Source organism: Phyllostomus discolor, chromosome 9, assembly GCF_004126475.2.
Source record: "Phyllostomus discolor isolate MPI-MPIP mPhyDis1 chromosome 9, mPhyDis1.pri.v3, whole genome shotgun sequence".
Taxonomy (NCBI): Eukaryota; Metazoa; Chordata; class Mammalia; order Chiroptera; family Phyllostomidae; genus Phyllostomus; species Phyllostomus discolor.
In genome coordinates, this window is record NC_040911.2 from 16637678 (window position 1) to 16659728 (window position 22051).

The 22051-nt window shown below is 38.3% G+C and overlaps 1 protein-coding gene across 1 annotated transcript in view; it reads right to left on the reverse strand.

Moving 5' to 3' along the window:
- Positions 1 to 6700: 6700 nt before the first annotated feature.
- ME2 (malic enzyme 2) overlaps positions 6701 to 22051 on the reverse strand; it is a 47064-nt gene continuing 31713 nt past the window's right edge. Inside the window, exons 12-16 of the mRNA XM_028524129.2 lie at positions 21855 to 21997; positions 16116 to 16218; positions 13363 to 13433; positions 12613 to 12711; positions 6701 to 7554 (exon numbers count right to left, since the gene is read on the reverse strand). Of these exons, the coding sequence (XP_028379930.1) occupies positions 7390 to 7554; positions 12613 to 12711; positions 13363 to 13433; positions 16116 to 16218; positions 21855 to 21997 (581 nt within the window). The 3' untranslated portion in view covers positions 6701 to 7389. The remainder of the gene's footprint in view (positions 7555 to 12612; positions 12712 to 13362; positions 13434 to 16115; positions 16219 to 21854; positions 21998 to 22051) is intronic.

The window sequence follows — 22051 nt, forward strand, 5'->3', positions numbered from 1 at the left end:
AAGTTGAGAAAATGTTTAGTGAACCTTTACATACAATCATCACTCACCTTCAATACTTAGTAACACGTGGTCCATCTTATTTCACCTAGAACCCAAGCCCCTCCAAAAGCAAGGAAACCCTGGATTGCTTTAAAGAAAATTCTAGATACGATATCATTGTATTTATAAACAATTCTGTACATATTTATGGATTCTTTTTTAAAATTTTCATCACTACATAATGATGGTAGGCAGTTCAGTGCATAAATATAAAAGAACTTAAAAATACAAAAATAGTATCATTATCATAAAAAGACAATATCACCAAATCCAGTTACTGTTCAGATTTTCCTGATGGACTCAGAACTTTAAAAATGTTTTTATTTTTTGGTTTTAGAGAGAGAGGAAAGGCGAGTGAGAGAGAAACATCAGTTTGTTGGTCGACCTCTTTACACAGCCGCTGGTTGTCTCTTGTATGTGCCCTGACTGGGGTATCAGCACAACACAACGCTCTAACCCACTGAGCTACCCAGCCAGGGCCAATCCACTCATCACTTTAAAGCCTATTTGTTCAAGTCAGAAAGTTAAAATATAAAATTTAAAAAATTAAAAAGCTCTTAAAAATTTAATTACAATATTATTGTCTCACCTGAAAGTTAACAGTTCCTTGTCTAGTTTGTTATGCCATCCTTATTTATTAATATCATCTAATAACTGCTCAATGTTCAAATTTCCCTAATTATTCCCCAAATATCTCATATGTAGTGGGTTTGTTTGAATCAGGATCCAGAGGAGGTTTACAAATTGCATTTGGTAGAAGTCTCTTTTTAAGTTTAATGGTTTCTTTTTTTTCTTTTTTCTTGCCATTTATTTGTGGAAGAAATGGGGTCATTTGTCCTGGAAAATTTCCCATATTCTGGACTTGGCTGATTGCTCTTCCATATCATTTAACATGTTCCTCTATTCTCTGTGTTTCTCATCATGTGGAACTTAGATCTAGTGGTGGTCCTTTTTTTTTTTTTTGCAAATTGGCTTCACAGGTGATGCCGAGTAAATTTTGATTAGGTATTCTAACTGTTCCTGATTTAGTATTCTAATATTATGATCTTGGAATGTGTCTGTGCTGGGGGTGTAAGGGAGAGAAGAGGTGAGAAATAATTCCTTTACTGCTATGATTAAACTCAATAAGGAGAGGGATGGAATAGAAAGCTGAACAAAAGGAAATATAAACTGAGGGGCAAAACTAGTGCTCCACTTACGAATTTAAGTCTAACAATATACTCCCAAGGGATCAAGTATTCTGAGGTGCGTGCGTGTGTGTGTGTATGTTAAGGCTTAATAATACCATGTTTTCCCCTGGCTGGTGTGGCTCCATGGATTGAGTGCTGGCCTGTGAACGGAAAGGTCACTGGTTCGACTCCCAGTCAGGACACATGCCTGGGTTGCCGGCCAGGTCCCTGGTTAGGGGACGTGTGAAAGGTAACCAACGTATCTCTCACACAGCAATGTTTCTCTTCCTCTCTTTATCCCACCCTCTCCCTCTCCGTAAAAATAAATAAATAGCATGTTAAAAAAATAATAGTAATTCCAAGTTCTAAAAGTGCCCTATATATAGCAGCCTTTAAAAACAAGGTCATGAGGTGGTGAACATATAATATACAGGTGATGTATTATGGAATTGTACACCTGAAACCTACATAATTTTATTACCCAACATCACCCCAATACAATCCATAAAAAAGAAAAAATAAACCAGTCATGTTTTTAAAAGCTAAAAAATAAAAACAAACTCAGTGCATTTTTTTATGTAATGCAAAATTTTATACTAAAAAAATACACACATTACAATATATTACAAAAGAGAAAAATATAACATCATTATGAAGTTTAGACTGATTTCTGGAACCACCCATAACATGTGTATCTTATATAATATATTCTATACAGGGCATTCCCTTTAAGCCAGCATTCCCATGAGCAATTACTGCAACAGTATTTCCTCTCTGTGTCTTAAATTAAAAAGTGAGAAAGGGTAGGCAGTGACTTTTGCAACGTGTGGTTTCCTTGATGACAATAATTAATGTTTGGGATGTTGTCGAAGGGAACACAATATCAATTGCAAAAATATGGTTTTAATTTCAGTTCACTTGAAAAGTCATTAGGCAAAATATAATTTATTAAATTATTAGGTAGAAATTTTACTTTGTCAAATATTTAGCTAAAATAGATCTCAGAAATTCTTTATTCCACACATGCCCATTACTACTTTCTAACTGTTCTCACCTTTTAATGGAAGAAGTCATATACATACATATGATACAATAGATAGCATTTAAAATATATCTTACAATTCGCATTCACATGGATGGGGGCAGATTCTTAAAACCGACTTGCCCAGAAATGATGACAGTTTGTGGTTCTGTGAAGATGACTGAATCTACAGATGTTAGTGAGCTGGCTGCTGAGAATCTGTTGTAATTTATCGTATTCAAGAACGAATCCTTTATGTTTATATCCCATACTGAAAGTGCTGAAGGCTAATGAATCAAATAGGTTTATATTTGAATTATAGGTGGGAACAAAGAAAAAACCAAATGACCTGGTAAAATGCATTAAGGAGGACCTAAGACTAATCTTACAAGAACAGGTGGAGGTTTTCATCTGAATTAATGATTCCTGCAGATGAGGTACTTGGGATCCAGATAAAATCACCTGTCTCAGGGGCCCCTCTTCCCCGGAGGGGCTGAGGCACACAGCCTGCGCTCCGCCACTCACCAGCTGGGAGCTGGGCAAGGGGTTTAGCCTCTGGCCTGGAGCCCTTGCTCTAACACAGCGGTGGGGGAGGGGGTGACAGAGGTGACCGTGAAGATCAACTGTAATGATGCATGTAAGAAACTTAGAACAAAGCCTGGCACAGAGTAGGTGCAATCCATAAAGTTTATTTGTCATTATTTGCTAACTATACATACCTAACATGGTGATATTTCAGTGATTATATAGGAATCAATGATTTGCTAGAACATACACTTAAAATAAGGAAAAGAAAAACAATTTTTCTAGAAAATACCGAAAACTGGGGAATAGATTTCCCCCTAGTGTTAAAACTTTAAAAAGTACACTGAATGTAGGGATAACTTCCGAAACAGCAAAGTGGCAAATAAGTTTTTATTTTGGGAAAAAAAAACCCCAAGATTAAATAGTCATATGAAAAGTTTATTGGCAAAAACCTGTTACAGATATTGTACAAAGCATCCAAAAGTCATTTACCTTAATTTGTATTATTTTACGCAACTGAACTGTGAACATTTCCATATCGTACCCTGACTTTTCTCTTTCAGAGGCACAATTTTCCTTGTCCAAGAAAGAAAAATAATTATTGTCTTAAAGTGTAATCACTAGTTTATCTCAGTAACTCCTGGCAAGGATTAAGGGAGTTAGGCAATAAAAGTTATGACTTAATTAGGCCCAGCTGAATTGACTTTTTCTTTGCTTGCACAGAAACATCCTGACTTCAGATGATGAGGAAGTTTTCTGCAGTTGAATTATCTTGAATATTTTAAATACTAAGGACGTTACTTTATGTAGCTTGTCTGTAGAGGATTTTTCATTCTAACATTTAGATGCCCATCGACGCGCAAATCTCCAATCGGTTGAGAGCCAAAGCAGACAATGAATCTACTCCATTTCCCGTGAAGTCATGATGTGCCTGCACCTGAACACGTGTGATCTTGTCTGGGAAGGAAATGTGACCTTCGTTCTGTTTCATTCTTTGGATCAGTCCTTTTAAACGGAAGTCCAGGAGAAAGCTTTGAGATTTACATTAATGTTCTCAAGTATTATGCATGCTCTACAGAGCTGACTGCACTTTGGTGAATTCCACAGAGCACTGTTGCTGTTCCGCTGCATGAAGAGATTATCTCTGAGGGATACTGAATGGGTTTAGGAAATAGGCTGGAGGAGCATTTGGATGAAGTACTTTTTCCAAGGCAAATCCTTTCCTAATCCCCTACCATCCCCGTTGGGCTTTCTTAGTTATCTGAGAGAAGTAAATAAATGCTCCACACCCCTTAATGATTACTATGCTTTGGTGTTAATTTGTTAGCTAATCCTTTGCAAAGAAGAATGTAGAATTTTATTTCTCCAGAGGCTGACAATTTAAAGAAAAGATAAAGGATAGGGTTAAGTCATATCAAGAGTCAACCAAGAATAGAGAAGCAAATATCTATTCGATAGCAAATCTTTTATAAAGGAAAACTGGCTGTTGGGTTTTACTTGATAAGTACATTTAAAATCGATAATTTAGAATGGAAGAGTATTCTAGTCATGCATTTTCAGAAAAATGTGCTTTAAAGTTCTGTATTAATTTTTGTTGTTGTAAACATCTGTTGAAAACTGTACATATCAAAAATAGATGGAACCAGTTCTTTGTAAGAACATTTCAGTCATCTCTCTTCATAGACAGTACATACCCCATGAGCACTGAACTTAAACTGCACACCACTGGGTGCTCGGAAGCAATGACATTCGGTGTGTTCTCTGTACCAGCGGCGTGGGCATCACCTGGGAGCTTGTCAAAAATGCAGAATCTCGGGCTCCACCCAGACCCTCTACATCAGCAGGAGGCATGGGTTAGCTCTCCACGTGATTCAGATACCTGCCTTAAAGCAGCGTTTGGGAGAGTCGGGGAAGTGGGTGCTGAGAAGACCCCTGCTAGGGCTCTGCTGCAGGTGGTCCAGGGGGCCTGGAAGAAGGGGGCAGAGGCCTCCGCATTTTAAAGAAGGTTCGTGGTGATTTTGAGGCAAACTTCTGGTAAAAATCCATTCTTCAGAAAGGCTTTAGCCAAAATCTTCAACACTTTTCCCCTTATCGTCAATAAACCAAAATAAATACACTCATTATTTATCCAACTTGCTTCACACCACAGGTGTTTGTACCAGGTTAGAAAAACAGGTAGTCTCACTTTTCCCTAAGAAATGATTTCTGGCAGACTAATCTGCAAAATTTCTTTATTCAAAAGAATTAAAACGACTCTCCATTCCTGCTTTTCAAAATAAATTACCTTGCTAGGTAAACATTTCCATAGAAATTCAAATGTGTCCATTTCTTTTCCAATTTGATGCATTACTCCCCCCTCCCCCATCTCCCACCATACTAATTCCTGCCTGTATTCTTAGCTTTAATATTATTTTCCTTTCACTTACACCCAATAATTGTTACTTGTTAAAATACTGGCTGGTAAATAAGACAGAATGAGAATAAGTAGCTTTAAATATATATGCATATAACCTTTCTCTTATTCAAATAAGCTATATGGTATTTGACCTTGTTTCCTTGAAATATTTATGATTTCCATGAGAACCGTACTAGACATGTTAATAAGCAACCATCTTGTAAAATTATGAAGTAAAATTCAGCATATGTCCCTACTATCAATAAGCATCAAGCCAAAATCAGGTTTGTAGTTATTATACTAGTATTGCTTGTAATGTTAAACTAAAATCAAGATTTCAGAGAATATTTTTGGGAGTGATTGTGTTTTGACAAAGGCAATATGAAACACATAAACCTTTTATATTTAATTAAAAGAAACAAATTGTGACCTAGTTGCTTACTTTATGAAATAGATTTGTAACAGACTTCTGACTTTATTCATCTGTTACATGAATTAACCAATAGTGTTTTCCCACACTCTGAATGGCAATACCATTTTGAGCATTTTTTTAAAAAGATTGTACTTATTTATTTTTAGAGAGAGTGGGGAAGGGAGGGAAAAAGAGAGGGAGAGAAACATCCACGTGCAAGAGATACATCAATTGTTTGCCTCTCACAGGCTCGTACTGGGGACCTGACGCACAACCCAGGCATTTGCCCTGACTGGGAATCGAACCAGCAACCTTTCAGTTCATAGGCTGGCACTTAATCCACTGAGCCACACCAGCCAGGGCCATTTTGAGCATTCTTAAAAGGCTGAATTATACTAAAAAATATTGTGACTTATTTTCCGCCTATAGGTAGAAGAAAAGATGAAACTAAAAACAGAGCCCCAGTTTTTTCCCTACAGAATATTCTATCTAACATATCAAGGACTGTGGAGAGAAATGTCAGGTAATGTGCATGCTGATATGTAGCTGTGAATAATTTTTTGCAGTTAGCATTTAAAAATGTTATTCCCTCAAAGCAACTAAGTTAGGCATATATAGAGAGATAGTACTACGTCTCAAGATGATTTTGGATCTTCCTTTAGAACTCTCCATATGGAAGCCACATAAAAACTGGTCTCACTAGCCAGTTACCACCCATTTTACCGGGATGAAAGATGGCACGAAAATGGACTAACAAAAAAGATCTGAATATGTTATTCATCCCCATTTAGCTCTAAATTAATTTTGGTGGTTTCAAAAAATTAAATGTCTTTAACGGAGAAAGAACTGTCACTAATGATACTCAAAGGAATGTCCTGTAGGACCATCCCCAAATGATCTCAAGTATTGGAGCATCACCATTGGAATCAGGGTACGGCCTCTTCACTTAACTATGACTCAGATGTGAAACAATCGCTAACGTCTTAAAAGTCATACGACATCAGTCATAAGTTATGCATTAGGCACCCCATACCCCCTCCTCAGAATCACCTAGAAAATAAGAAGATAAAAATAATGTGTTTCTTCTAATAAACAAAGCTAAATTTCTACTTGGGCAATAAAAAGTATAACCAAAGCAATTAAATTTAAGTTATTACCTTTATTAAATAAAAAAGTTACACTGATTTTTATACACTGTCGAAATGATATTATTTAATTCATCTAAAGGCAGCAGGAGTTCCCATTTCTGTCTCACAATGCCAGAGTTAAGCCTTAATTCAGTCTAACAAATAAATAATAGGGTAGATTTTTCATATTTCTCTGGATCTTTACACCAGAAAGGAATTTCAGGGCATGAAGGACAAATAAAAGAACATTTTCGATAGACAATTTGTTCTTAGAATTTAGTTAAATTTGGCTTTTTCTCATAGTTCTCTGCTCTTCTGCACAGAAGTTCGTACTTTGGTAGCCCTAGAAGGACGGGGTGAGAGGTTATCACCGACAACAGTAAAGAGGGAACGCTTTGGCAAGTGTGAACAAGAGCACAGGTGAAGACGTTTGCAAACACATTTGTAACATCCCTTTCATGTGGTACGAGCTACAGATCGGAGTGCAAGCATTATGACTATCTGACAGCAGGGTGCTGGTGGGCGCTAACAATGTACTCAACACATCTACCCCATATGGAAGATTCATGGGGAAAAGTAAGTCAAACAAAGCAGTGGGGGAGAATAAAACACAGAAAAAACCCACACATCTGAGAACATTATATTTTTGTCTGAAAAAAGGGGTTCCCTGAAGCCTGGACAGTATTTATGGGCGGGCGCTTCTATTCGGCCAGTGGGGGAGGGCTTGCCGAGGACGGCCATTCGTACACGTCGGGCAGCATGGAGTCGTATTCGCTTCGCCATAGTCTCTCTTGAACGTACTTGGCCTTGTCCTCGGGTTCTGGGTATCGGAAGGCCATTTTATTAGTGTACAGGTATTCTGTAACCTGAAAAGGAAATAAGATTACTGGGTGGACTCTGAGCACTAACCTATTTGAGAGAAAAAGGACTATTAAAACACAGATAAGTGAACTTAAAAGAATAGCATTTTTCTTTTTTCAAAATAAAACATGACATTACTCTGACTCATCTCAAACCATGTCGAGACTATCGAAAGTTTTTAAAAGATGAAGTAAAGGTCATCTGCTATCTTACCGTAAGTTTGACGTGTTTAAAGTCACCTCCTCACCCTGAATTACTGGCACTGCCTGAACAGTCCAATCCAACAACACTGTTAAGCTACACTGTGTCAGTCAAGTGCACCTACTTGCGTGACGTGTGCCTCCCATGTCCCTTCTCCCCAGGGTCCTGCTGAAACCGTGTGTAGGAGTCTACTTAATTGCAGCTCACTGGAATGGAGTGGAAACCTAACCAAAGTGCGCCTGATGTTTTTGCTCTCGAATTAGGAGAAACAGACATAGAAACTATCATAAATCAAGTCTGGACACTAGAACTACAGGGTCGCAGAAAGGCAGGCCTGACACCCACACATGGCAGCTCCCCACCATCCCTGAGCGCCGGGCACGTTCCGTGTGCTTCACAGGAACCCAGCGACGTAAGTGCTATTATTCTTCCACTTTACATGAGGGCACCAAAGTATAAGGAGTTTAAGTAACTTGCCAAAGGTATTATAGTTACGTGAGCTGTGTTTTAAACCCAAAACATTCTGAATTTAGATCCTGGACTCTAAGCAGTTAAGCTAGGCCATTTCCCACTTAAATGAACTTAAATGAATTTCTGATCTTTGCGACCAAGCTGCAGACCATGACAGCTGGTGAGCGCAAACCCACTGAGCCTCCGTTTTAGTGTAAAATGAGGTGGAAGGAACAGGCTCCTCACAGGGTAGCACGGTGCCTGTCTGTCATCCAGTAAGCCCCCGTTATGACTTTATTTTAACTTTACAAGTGTAGCCACACATTGTAGAGACATCCAAACAAGCCTGTCTTTCTCCTCCTCCTCCTCCAATTCCCATCCCAAATGGTGACTACTATTAAAGTTTATTTCAGCTTCCTAAAAGAAAAACTTGCCCTGGCTGGCATAGCTCAGTGGATTGAGCACGGGCTGGGAACCAAAATGTCCCAGGTTCGACTCCCAGCCAGGGTACATGCCTGGGTTGCAGGCCATAAGCCCCAGCAACCGCACATGGATGTTTCTTTCTCTCTCTCCCTCTCTCTCTCTCTCTCCCTCCCTCCCTTCCTTCCCTCTCTAAAAATAAATAAATAAAATCTTTAAAAAACACAAAAGTGAATCAAATTCTAAAACAAAAAAGAAAACTTAACCAAAAAAATGGTGGTTATTAAAAATAACCCTTGGTCCCAGGAGCTCAGTGTCACTGTATTTCGTGATGGGAAATGGTTCAGTTATTTTCTAGACTACTGCTGGAAACACACTTGCATCCACCAGAAAGACTGGGGGCAGGCATGATGAGCTCGGAGCTCTCCTTGGCGATGCGGGCGTGCAGGAGGGACTGGCGGCTCTCAGAAAATGCTCAGTGGCTGTGGGTTGGGGTTGGGGGCGCGGATACAAAGCACTGCTTCCTCTCCCGATTCCTCGCTCTTAGGAAGGAAAGCCTTGAACCAATGGAGAAGGACTCTCTACCCTGGGACAGGGGAACAGACGTGATCCTGGGGCTCTGCGCCTATCCCAGCCCCGAACACCCATCTCCTTCCTCATGCAGCACCTTCCATCTGGACACGCCAGCAAACCTCTGAATAGACTGGTATCTCCTAAACTCTGCCATGCCTGTAATATCACTTTCTAAGTCCTAAAGTTGAACTCCACTCATGCTAGTTCTGGCCTCTAAAATCTTCAGCTGTTTTGCAATAGTAAGGTATTCAGTCAGACTCTGAAGTCTGGCATTTGGGTGTTTACACAAGTTTAAGATAACATTCAGATCTTATCTGAGGCCATTTTCCTACCTATACTGTAAGACTCCAACTCGACTGGTTTGGCTACTATTTCCTAAATATATCATCCTTTACTCCATCCCAGTCTTTGCTTAGTTTATAAGTATCAAATTAAGAGTCAAAGGGGTAAAATCTTACGGTCATCAGTGTAAAAGCTGAAAATGTAGTTGATGCATTTATCTAATCCTAATGTTTAAGAAAATCTTAGTAAACTAAAAATAAAAGCTTACTTCTTTAAAAAGATTAAAAAATGTTTATTGCCCTGGCTGGCATGGCTCAGTGTGCCAGCCTGCAGACTGAAAGGTTGCCTGTTCAATTCCCAGTCAGGGCTTATGCCTGAGGTGTGAGTCAGCTCCCCAGCTGGGGGCATACAAGAGGTAACCAACTGAAGTTTCTCTTGTACACCAATGTTTCTCTCACTCTCCTCTCCCCTTTCCCCTCTCTCTAAAAATAAACATATAAAGTATTTAAAAAATATTTATTCAATGAAAGCTAGCATCACGTATGATATTAAGGAATGCCCTTATCAACCCAATTGCTTAAAACTGCTCGAGTATTAACTAATTTAGCAAGACAGGGGAAGAAAAGAGCTATACATATTTTTTTAACTGATTTTATTTTTAAGAGAGAGAGAGAAACATCCATCTGTTATTCCACTTTCTGATGCATTCATTGGTTGATTCTTATGTGTGGCCTGACTGGTGATTGAACTTGCAACCCTGGTGTATCGGGATGATGCCTCAACCAACTGAGCTACTCGGCCAGGGCAAGTTATATGTATTTTTTTTAAACAAGAAATTATTTGCAGATAGTTCAAAACTCAACAATTCCAAAAAAAAACTGAGAAACCATTAAAAGAATTGAGATTGTTCAACAAAGAAACTAGTTATCAGGCAAATTTATAAAAATTAATACCTTCCCTATATATCAGAAATGACCAGTGAGGTCATTAATATATAAGATAACCCCAAATTTTATTTTTTAAAAGACTTTACTTATTTATTTATTTTTTAGAGAGAGGGGAAAGGAGGGAGAGAAATATCAATGTATGGTTGCCTCTTGAGCACCCCCAAACTGGGGACCTAGTCCATAACCAGGCATGTACCCTGACTGGGAATCAAACCAGCAACCCTTTGGTTCTCAGGCTGGCATTCAATCCACTGAGCCACACTGGCCAGGGCCAAGAATAACAAAGAAATAACAAAGAAGTTTTAAATATCTAGGAAAATAAGTAATGAGACATGCTGCATTTAGATGAAGAAAACAGCAGAATTATATTGAAAGACTTAAACCCAAAAAACCTTAAGTAGAGAGAGGTACTGAGTGGGAAAGAGTCAATACTGAGAGACTCAATTTCACCTATTTGATTCATACGACATACTTTTATACATAATTGCAGGGCTTTCTAATTGAAAAAACTGAAAAACCATAATAATGGAAACATAGTATCAAATAATACACTTTATACATATTACCATAATAATTCAAACAGTACCTAATGATAGACAAACACAGTCAGGAACAGACTCCTAGTAACAGATTCAAAGACGTTATGCTCATACGCATAAAAGGAATGTATTAGGATCATTTCTCCTAATAAAGAGCTCTTATAAATCAGTATTAGAAAGCAGAAAGGCAGCCCTAGCCACTGTGGCTCAGTTGGTTGGAGCACTGTCCTGTAGACCGAAAGGTCACGAGTTCGATTCCTGGTCAGGACACATACCCAGGTTGTGAGTTTGATCCCCAGCTGGGACACATACAAGAAGGCAACCAATCAGTGTTTCTCACATTGCCATATCTCTCTCTCTCTCTCTCTCTGTCAAAAAGCAATGGAAACAAATGTTTTTGGGTAAGAATGAAAAAATAATAGTAAAAAAAGTAGAAAGACAAATATAAAAACAAGCAAAGGTCATGAATAGGCTGTTCATGGAAGAAATATAATTGTTCAATAAACATAAAATATCTCCAATGTTATAATAAAATGAGTGTTTTAAATAAAAATCAGATTCATTTTTCGCCTATTAAATACATAAGATTTGCCCTGGCTGGTGTGGCTCAGTGGACTGAGTCTGTGAACCAAAGGGTCGCCAGTTCAATTCCCAGCCAAGGTGCATGCCTGGGTTGCAGGCCAGGTCCCCAGCTGGGGGAGTGCGAGAGGCAATCAATCTATGTTTCTCTTGCATGCCCATGTTTCTCTCCCTCTCTTTCTACCTCCTTTCCCCTCTCTCTAAAAATAAATACAATCTTTTAAAAAATATACAATATTTAAAAAATAATAATTCTTAAGTATTGGCAAAGGTGTGGGGAAAGCAAATACACTCATATCAAACAGGTACAATGTAAATCAATACTTTTTCCCAGAGAAATATTTGGCAATATATATCAGCAGTCTTAGCATGTTAATAACTGTTGTCCTTATGATTAGCAATTTATCTTAAGGAAAAACAGTCACAAATGCACATGAAGTCTTATCTATGGATGTCCACTACGATATTATTTCTAACAAAATGAAAAACACCTAAACATCCAAACAGAAATGGTTAAACTAATTATGATGTAATGAGAATTACAAGCAGCATTCATGATCACACATGAGAATTACTATTGATTTATATGGGAAAAGGCTTACAACATATTAAGTGAAAAAAGGGAAGTGAGAAACCAGTTACAAAAACAAGTACAGGTGACTGGCCCGTGTGCACTCACTGTATGTGTTTTTTTTTTTAAAGATTTTATTTATTTATTTTTAGAGAGGGAAGGGAGGGAGATAGAAAACATCAATGTGCGGTTGCTGGGGGTTCTGGCCTGCAACCCAGGAATGTACCCTGGCTGGGAATCGAACCTGGGACACTTTGGTTCCCAGCCCGCAATCAATCCACTGAGCTACGCCAGCCAGGGTCACTGTATATGTTTATGAAGAAAAAAGACTAGAAGGCAACAAGCCCAAAATAATAATGGGGCTATATTTTGGTTGAATATGGGTGGCCTAAAATTTCTTCTTTGCAACCTCTTAGTGTTTCAAATTTTTCTCTAATAAACTTGTGTTACATCAGAAAATGCCATGAGAACGTACGTGAAGAAGTATAAGCTATTACTTACTTTAATAGCAATGTTAATAGAAACTTTCTGAATATTAGCAAGAGGTGGGTAAAGTCTCCCTTGAGCCAGCTCTTCATCTGTCAGTTGATCTGTCAGTGCCTAAAGAGAAAAACAGCACTTCCGTTTGTTCATACAACACAGGATAATGAAGACATAATGAAACAGAAAAGGGCTGGGGGAGCAGAGAACAATACAGGTAATACAATTCTCCTCCTCCTAGCAGGAATGCACTTACACCACTGCAGAAATTAATACTCTTCTCACCACCAAACAATGAAAAAATAACCACATTTAATGACTTCCTGACATTTGACTTAACTTACAGAGTTTGGCATAATTATAACAGTTCCCATGAGAATGGACATCAACATTTGTATTAATGTGAGTTATTCAAAACCTATATTGCCAAGTTTGGAGCTCCAATTACTCAAATAAATCAGTAATTGTCATTAAGAGCTCACAAGGAGTTACACTTTACCTATGCTGTCACAATGTTGCTGTCACATACATGTAATATAGGTACAGTAGATGTGTTGCAAATATGAAAGGATTCATAGGTTACCATCAAACATTTGAAAAAGCATGATAAAAAATGTTATGCAAAAGTAGATGGGCAAATCAAAAAAGCAATGGATGAGTAACTTCCTTTCCATTCATAAGGCAGATTTAACCCATTTTCTTTTTCTTTCTGCTTTTAATCTTTATAATTCATCTTTTATAAAATAACCAAACAATATTTAAAACATTTACCTTTGCAGCTTCTAGGAAAACATGGTCACTAATATGCCGGGTGTTGCAGAGAATAACAGCTAAAGCCACGCCTAGAATACATTTTAAACAGTTTATTTAGCAAGTTAACTTTTCAAATTGTCAAAGGAGTAGAATAAATTCCCAGACTGAAAGCAAGTCACTGGTAACTCACCCCCTACCCCAACCACCACCCCGCTAAAATGCAAAGCAGCCAAGAAAAAACAGAAATGTTGTATAAAAGTTATCAACTGCCAATTTCCTTATTAGTCAAATATGCTATAAAAAATGGCTGTGTTAAATCAGCAAAGTATTTTTTCCATGCCCTTATGCCTTTGTGCCAAAGAAAGGTTGTTGGATAGAACAGATCAATTTGAACACTATCAAGTTCTAGAAAGAGACTGTCAGTGATGGAACAGTTTCTATCGCAGACGATAGGTCTCAGGAGACCAGCAGGGTAGGACTCTACACAACCACAGCTGCACGGAAAGAAGGAGAAAAGCTGACACACAAGAGCACTCGGATATTCGCAGGCAAGAGCCTTCTTGGACTGCAGTGACAGCACGCTTACCCAGTGACAGCTACACATGCAGTGAGTCTGTCTGTCCCAGAACCTGAACGGGAGCCTACTGGCAGCTGTTGCGGGAGAGGCCAGTGAGGAGGAAGACGTGAGCACAGGGGGAATTCGTGTCAAATCCCTGCTTTACTCAACAGAGTCTCTCACTAAAACAAGCAACTAAGAACCATCAGAAATTTATGGAAAATAAACACCATGAAGGAAGAAATACTGCAAAGAATCTGAACTCTTAGACATTTGAAAGAATACTGCAACTTTTTAAGAAGATAAAAGCTTTTATTAAAAAGAGTGATTCTAGGATGAAAAAGGTGTTGGGAATTTAAAAAATTGCTGAACTGACTGAATTGAGGACATATGATATTAAGCAATTCTTATGAATTTCCTTTGATATGAAACCACTAATATGGCTATGTTTAATAAAAATTACTTTCGTAAAGCTACCTACTGAAGTAGTTTTGAATGAAATTATGTGATGCCTCTGATTTGCTTTAAAACAACCCAGTGAAGGTCAAGTATGGGAGATATGACAGGCTACCTGTTGAAAACTGCTAAAAAGTGGGACATGAGAACATGGGACTTCATCCCTCCCTCTGATTTTGTATACGATTAATATTTTCCATAATAAAAGGAAAAAAACTGCAACAAAACACACCTAGAAGTGCTAGAAAACAGAACAGATACAGATGAGTAAATGAACACTACAGGAACCCCCCCATATTATGTGATAAAACAGGCAGAGGGGAAGGCGTGAAATGAAATTTACAAGTCAAGGACAATAGAGGGATTGGACCAGGGTCTAACACATGTTCCACATGGAAAACACAGAAACAATGGAAGAAATGAGGGGGATAAAAGTTTGAAAGAATCCTTTGGAGGAGAAAACAGCATAGACTGGCCTGCCCACAGACACACGTGATAACTGGCAAGAAGCCCAAACCTGAATGTATCCCTATGAACCTTTCGGAAATTGAAAGATAAAGACAGAAGTTTTCAACATTACAGGGAGATAAAGCTAGTACGTATAAAAGAATGAGAATCGCACTGATGCCAGATTTCTCATTAGCAATACTGGCCACTAAAGGTGAAAGGAGGAAATGCTTTTAAAAGTCTGCAGAAAATGACTTTGAAGCTACATCTCTCTCTCTACCCAATGACCAGGACAAAATAAAGACATTTTCAGAGAAGTGAAAACTCATGAAATTTCTTCCATGCTTTTATAAAAAACTTATACAAAGATGCATCCCAGAAAAAAAAAACAAACCCAAAACGAGACTAATTCGGAGAGAAATAGCATCACAACGGAAAGAAATAGCACACACGTACAAAACAGAGAACAAGGAAGCGTGGGACCCGGGAATACTTTGTCATGGAATAGCACCCAGAAAAAAGGAAGCAAACTGGGAAGAAATTAAAGAATCCATTATATTTGACCCTTGAAAGATTAAGTATTAAAATTTTGTGATAGAGAATCCCATATTCTGTAATATTTATCAAATTACACTCTGGTTTAGATGTGAATAAAATTTACATAATCATTTCATCTCAGAGCCAATCCACAGACGAACATGGGAGACAGCGTCACACAACACACACGTCTAAAAAGAGCTCCCTACCACGAGCAACACTAACTAACCAAAAGTGAGGGGTGAAATACGGAACACAGATTTTTTGCATTTCCACTGTGGCAAGCTAAAGTTGTTCACAAAACCTCTTTGACTGTGGTCCATAAAGATAAAGGTAGCTACTAGGAAAACTGAAAGCTGTGATGATCCAAATTGAGTGGTAGAGAGAGGAAGCCAAGTAGGAGAACATCTGTGTGAACTGTTACTTGTGCTTCCTCACCAACTGCGGTTGCAGCTGAGAGCGGAGATAAGGCGGTACCAAGGGGAAATAAGGAGGGTCCTAGCATTTTACGCCATTCTGTTTCTTCTGCATTTTTATGAGCCATGTACTACATTATTTCTATAATAAGAACAAGTTTAACAAACAATATGAATACATGTTCAGGGGAAACAGAGCAAGATGGGTTTGCCGAGTTCCTTGGGCTTCCCTGTACAGTAGTCATACCAGAATCCTGTGAATACTCTGGTCCATTCTAACCTTAGGTTCTAAAGAATTTCACGAAGTACTTATGTGTCATCAATTACTACTCTGCAACATACATAACAGTGACATTTACCTGGAAAAATATACACGTTGTTTCCTTGACCTGGCGTGAACAGCTGCCCATCACTCAGCTGCACCGGCCCAAACGGGCTGCCGCTGGCAAACAGACACCTTCCCTGTTGAGAAATGATGTCACCTCGATTTCGTTACTCTGCGTGTTCTAAAACATGGGGGTTAACTTAAACAAGATTAAATCCTGTGGTAAAGTAGAGCAACATGTCGTTTGCAAACAGGAACAATTTATTATATAACACAATCACATCATAAAAATCCTTATTAGAATGAAGTGTATTTTATGCAAGTTGAAAAAAACGTCCCATGATAATTGTTGAAAAGCCTTTCACTTCCATTTCCTTTAAAACAACTTTAAAATGTAGATGGCCCGTGTGTGAGTATCTCTGAATGAAGTAGAAAGCACCCAACTTTAAACTGCTACTGTTCACTGGACATCTGCTGTCTTTGGCTTGGTACCAGGGGCCCTCTGAGTGTTAACCCGGTTCAGTGAGCCTGCATAAAACCTCAGGAGGCCATCGCTACCTTGATTTCACTGATAAAATAAAATCAGAAAACTATGGCTTAGCCACTTCCAAGGACTCTGTAAAAAGCCACACATCACAGCTGTAGCAGTCAAACTGGGATCTAGAGATTTAGAACTTCAAAGCCACGGTCTTTCTCTGTTATGCCACAATGCTCCCAAAGTAAGCCAGTTTAGACAAGAGGCATTGATACAACCACACTATCAATCCAAGAAAAAAAAAGGCATGTTGCCTTGTTAAAACAAAAATGTCTCCAAATGTGTTGTAATCATTGATTTGGGTAGTGTGTTCTACAATGGCATATAATAAATGTCACTGGCACTCTGTAGCTCGCAGAGAAGTATATGCCTGTGAAAAGTATCTGAACACTATTTTATAAAACAAAATCCTTTATATAATTTCCCCCCAGTGACCTCCATCACCCCTGCCTTTCCCTGGCAAAAAGTAACATAAAGGTCAAGAAGAAATCAACAGTTCTCTAACAGGGTAACCTCTTACAATAATATGTAACATATTCACATCATGTTTAAACAGCTTCTTGGATTAAGTTAAGAGATGATTTACAAAAAAATCACCTGAACTATGTCCACATGGAAGGATGGACAAACTGCCATGGAAACTTGAACATTCAACAGAACTGTCTAGCAATCTAAAATACAAATTATACCAAAAGTGTAATGCCTCAGTATCACTACTTGATATAGCAGGCCCTTGGCATTCGTGCATTTAACACTCAAGAATTTGACCCGTGGGATGACCTGAAGGTCCACAATGTACAGTAATTACTACTTTTACAGGACATAGTTTCAATTTCAAAATGATACAAGATTTAGGTGTTGAAGCAAGTTAGCTACATGCTTAGTGGTGGGCTTGGGTGACTAGTTTGGAGCAACAACTATATTGTTTTCTACAGACAACTCTTATCATTCTCTCTTTTTTAATCCTCACCGTAAGACTTTCTTTTCTGTGTGTTTGTTTTTAGAGAGAGGAGAGAGAGAGAGAGAGAGAGAGAGAGGGAGGGAGGGAGAGAGGAAGACACTGAAGTGAGAGAAAAACATCAATCGGTAGCCTTCTTGTACACGCCCCAACCAAAGATCGAACAGGCAACCTAGGCATTTGCCTTGACCAGGAATCGAACCTGCAACCTTTGGTCTGTAGGACAATGCTCCAACCAACTGAGCTACCTAGCCAGGGCTTACAACTTTCTACGCATAGCTGTACTTGTGACAAAAATTTTGTTTCTTTGAACATTAACATTAGTTCGTGGTTAATGCCATACATGTTACCACAACAATAATAATGTATATAATAATAAAGATTATGGTGGTACCATTAATTTTAATAGCTTCATAAAGTGAATTATACAATATAGTACTTCACGGGAAAAGTGGTATGTCCCCATGATACCAGTAAATTGGGAGATTTAGAAAGATTTGGGGGATGTTCTCTAGAATGGCAATATTCTACAGCAGTTCATCTTCTCCAAGCTGTTGATTTTTGTTTTGTTTTTATCATAATGCACCTATTGCTTAGATGTGGCCAGATCTGAATGAAAACAGCATTCTCAATCCGAGGGCCGAGCTGGCCTGTCTGTCTGCTGGCTGCCGCGGCGCTCACCGAGCTGAGAGCTGCGGGAGTGTCGGAGTGACACCACGGCGTCTCCCCACTGAGAACAAGAGGCTAAAAACGTAAGAGGGCGCTGCCAGTGCACAAATACGCGTCATTATTTTATGTAACACTAAGACAGAAATTACATAAAACTGAACTATGATGAAATGCTTTTTCAAAAATTTAATCTTTATTGTATTTTTCCCATTACCATTTAGTCCCCTTATACTCCCTCCTCCAATGAAATGCTTTTTATAATTTTTAAGAGATGACACAATTTCAAAGTTATAAAAACTGTGAAAAAAGTGTTCTTTCAAAACAGTACATGAAACAGTACTTGGGGAGAAACTCCTTGGGGAGTTTTTATTCATTCCAATAATGTGTATCTAGTAAAACAATATTTATTCTTTCAAAAAATAAAATTCTTAAATGGCTGAACAATCTTCTAGTGACTTACTACTACTGCTCAAAACATTTAAAGTTTTTGTATTTTGGAAATGCCAAAGTCATGCTACGTTGAGTGTATGTATCCAACAGTCACTGTGTAAGACTAAGATGTAATTGGGGGGTGGGGTGCGGGAGCAGTAACCAGTAGTTTTAAGTAGTAAAGACCAGTGAACAGGATGAGCAATCAAGTTCAAAGTAATACCATGCTTTGGTAAAAGGTAAGACTATACTAAAGAGACTGATTTTTATTTTGATATCTATATGCTGACTTTGAGGAAGATTTCAAAAGAAAAGATTTCAATACTGATTATAACTGTTGGAAACTAATATTTAAGAGATTTCATTCTGACTAACACAGGGTGGTGGTAGAGAAGCAAAGAAATTTTGGGAGAAGAGGTGTTAAAACAAAATGTTGAACAGGGAGAAAAAGAGAATGCTAATGAGTATCAGGTGCATGAATAGTAAGTTCGGCAAGTTCTGAGGGTGAGGTCCACTTTGGCAAGGTCTTCTAGGTTGTTTCACACCAACTCTCCCTCTGGTAACAATGAGAAAAACTGAAAAAAAAAGTATTAAAAGTATTTTTCAAAGGAGTGGGAGTGCTACCAAGACAGTGAGAGTCTGGAGGTGGGAAACATTTAAGATCCAAAAGAAGTTAAAAGCAAGATGCGAAAGCACAGCATCTGAAGCCTTCCCCTTCAAGGTGACTGCTGATTCTGAAAACAAAACCTGTGGCCAAGAACCTAGGCAACAAAGCAACAAAGCTATCAGGAGTTGCATGATGTCAGAGAGAAAAAAAGTAAAGGATAAATACCCAAGGGCTTCTGACTCCTCCCCACAGGGGTGCGCACCGGCAGAAAGGGTCAACTGCGAAAACAGACGAGGCCTCCAGGGCTGCGTCCTGATGGGACTGGAGGAGCTGTCCCTCCCTCACTTACAGCCCCCAGAGGACAAGTTAGAGTCCCTCTGGAGGAAGATAATTTCATTCAGAGACTCAATTGTTGCAACAATTCTTCAGCTAGAACTCAATAAAGAAACAAAAAATAAAAAGAAAACTAGGCTTACAGAAAGAGAAGAACTGCGTAACTAAGAGAATAAAAGAAAGATGATACAAATGAACTGATGGAGAATTAGATATTTATTACTACCAGGCTTTAACTTTAATTATGATTTATGTATTTAAGAAATAAAATGGCAAGATAGAAAATTTTAGCATGGAACTGTAAGTCAAACAAAAGGACCATATAAGTTTTAAAAGATTACTGTTAAAATTGCAAGGTATGATCATGATACTGTGGTTATGTTTTTTAAAAAATCCTTAACTTTTGAGAGATATAATATTTATAATGAAGTTATCTGATGTCTGTGATCTGCTTCAAAATAATTTGGAGTGGGTACAATGTATAAGAAACAAAATTGTTGAATATTTGATTACTTTTGAAGCTAGCTGTTAGTATGAGAGTTAATTATACTATTCTCTCTACTTCTATATACCTTTGAAATTTTCTATAAAAATTTTTTAATAGGGCGGAGACAAAAACATTTATAACAATTTATTAATTATCCCCATGGGCATTAGGTAACAATGATTACTACAGGATACCATTGTAAACAAGCCTTTAAAAATCACTTCCTAGAGCCACTTAAAGATCACCAACAGCCCTGGCTGGTGTAGCTCAGTGGATTGAGCATGGGCCTGTGAACCAAAGTGTCACTGGTTTGGTTCCCAGTCAAGGCACATGCCTGGGTTGAAGGCCAGGTTCCCAGTAGTGGGGCGTGAGAGGCAACCACACATAGATGTTTTATTCCCTCTTTTTCTCCTTCCCTTCCCCTCTCTCTAAAAATAAATAAATAAAGTCTTTTAAAAAAAAGATCACCAACAAGAACAATACAGAAAGTGATTACATGGTAGAGACGACAAACATATTCTACAGAATAGTAGGAAAAAAGACAACTGTCCTAATGGTACATAAGCACATACTTATAAATGGGATATAACCCAATGAGTAGATGTGCCAAAGAATGGAAAAGAACTAAATCTTAAACAACTTGGATGAAACTAAAAGTTTGTTCCAGACAGCTGTTAGATGATTAAAGAAAAAAAGAAAGAAAAAGACTGTCATAAAGACAAACACTAATGAAGAAATAAGAGGATAAGAAGAATTATATCATGAAATGTGTGGGCAAGAAAGCAGTATTTGTAAATTGATTATTTCTCTAATATGCAATTTTAAGCCTGTCACTACATAAATTACTATAAAAATAGTGAAATGCTAATTCTGCAAATGAAAAAATACACTAAAATTAAGAACCTAACCACAGATTAGCACAGCTAAAAAGAGAAAATGCAAACTGGAAGGTAAGCACAAAGAAGATCGCCAGACTGAGATGCATGAGCAAACAGGGTGGAACACAGAGAAAGCAGGGTAAGAGATGTATGGCATAAGGCAAAGTCCAACATTCACATTATCGGATGGAGTGACACAGGAGCGGGGAGAATGTGGCCGGATCAGAGATATTGCCAAAGTAACACTTTCCCCCAAAGGACATCAGGCCACAGATCCAGAAGCTCTCCATCCTCAGGTGGAACACACACAAAGACAACCACGCCTAGGGCCATTGTACTAAACTGCTTAAACCCAAGAGGAAATGATGTATCCGAAAAAGCAGAAGTCAGAAAACCACAGAATATCTTCAAAGTGCTGAAATAAAGTATTTACCAGCGTTTACTTCTATGCGCACTGAAATAAGGCAAAATAGAGACCTTATCAAGAAAATTCATCAGACAAATATGAAGGAAAGCTCCGCTGGGAGGTTCTTTCGCTCAGGGATCCTAGGCTGAGACACGGAAGTGCGGGGAAAGCAAATGGGATCAGAAAACATTAAAATACAGGTAAATCCAAATAAGTAATTTTTGTTTAACATGGACAATTACAATGTACAACAACATCACAAAAGGGATGAAGGTGCTAAAAAAGAAATCATGAGGCGATCACTTTCTGGAATTGTTGTCAGCAATAATTAACATCGGAATCTGATGGTCTGTGGACTCATGCTGTGATCTCCAGAGTAACCATGAACAGTTTGCAAGAGTGTTAACTACCAGGCTAACAAAGGGAACTAACAGACACAACCGATTCATTCTGTTATCATTGATTAAGTACCTGTGTAAGGGTATACGCTTCTTCAGCCGTGCACTCAGCCTTTGCTGTAGGGTTACTTAATGCAAATATTATAGGCCTTTCGTTGATATCAGCCATGGCTTTGATTACACCAGGAGTGAACAGTCGGCCAGCTCCTGCAACTCCTGTGATAAATAAGAGGAAAACCAGCCAAGTTTCATTAGGAGTAAAATACAGCA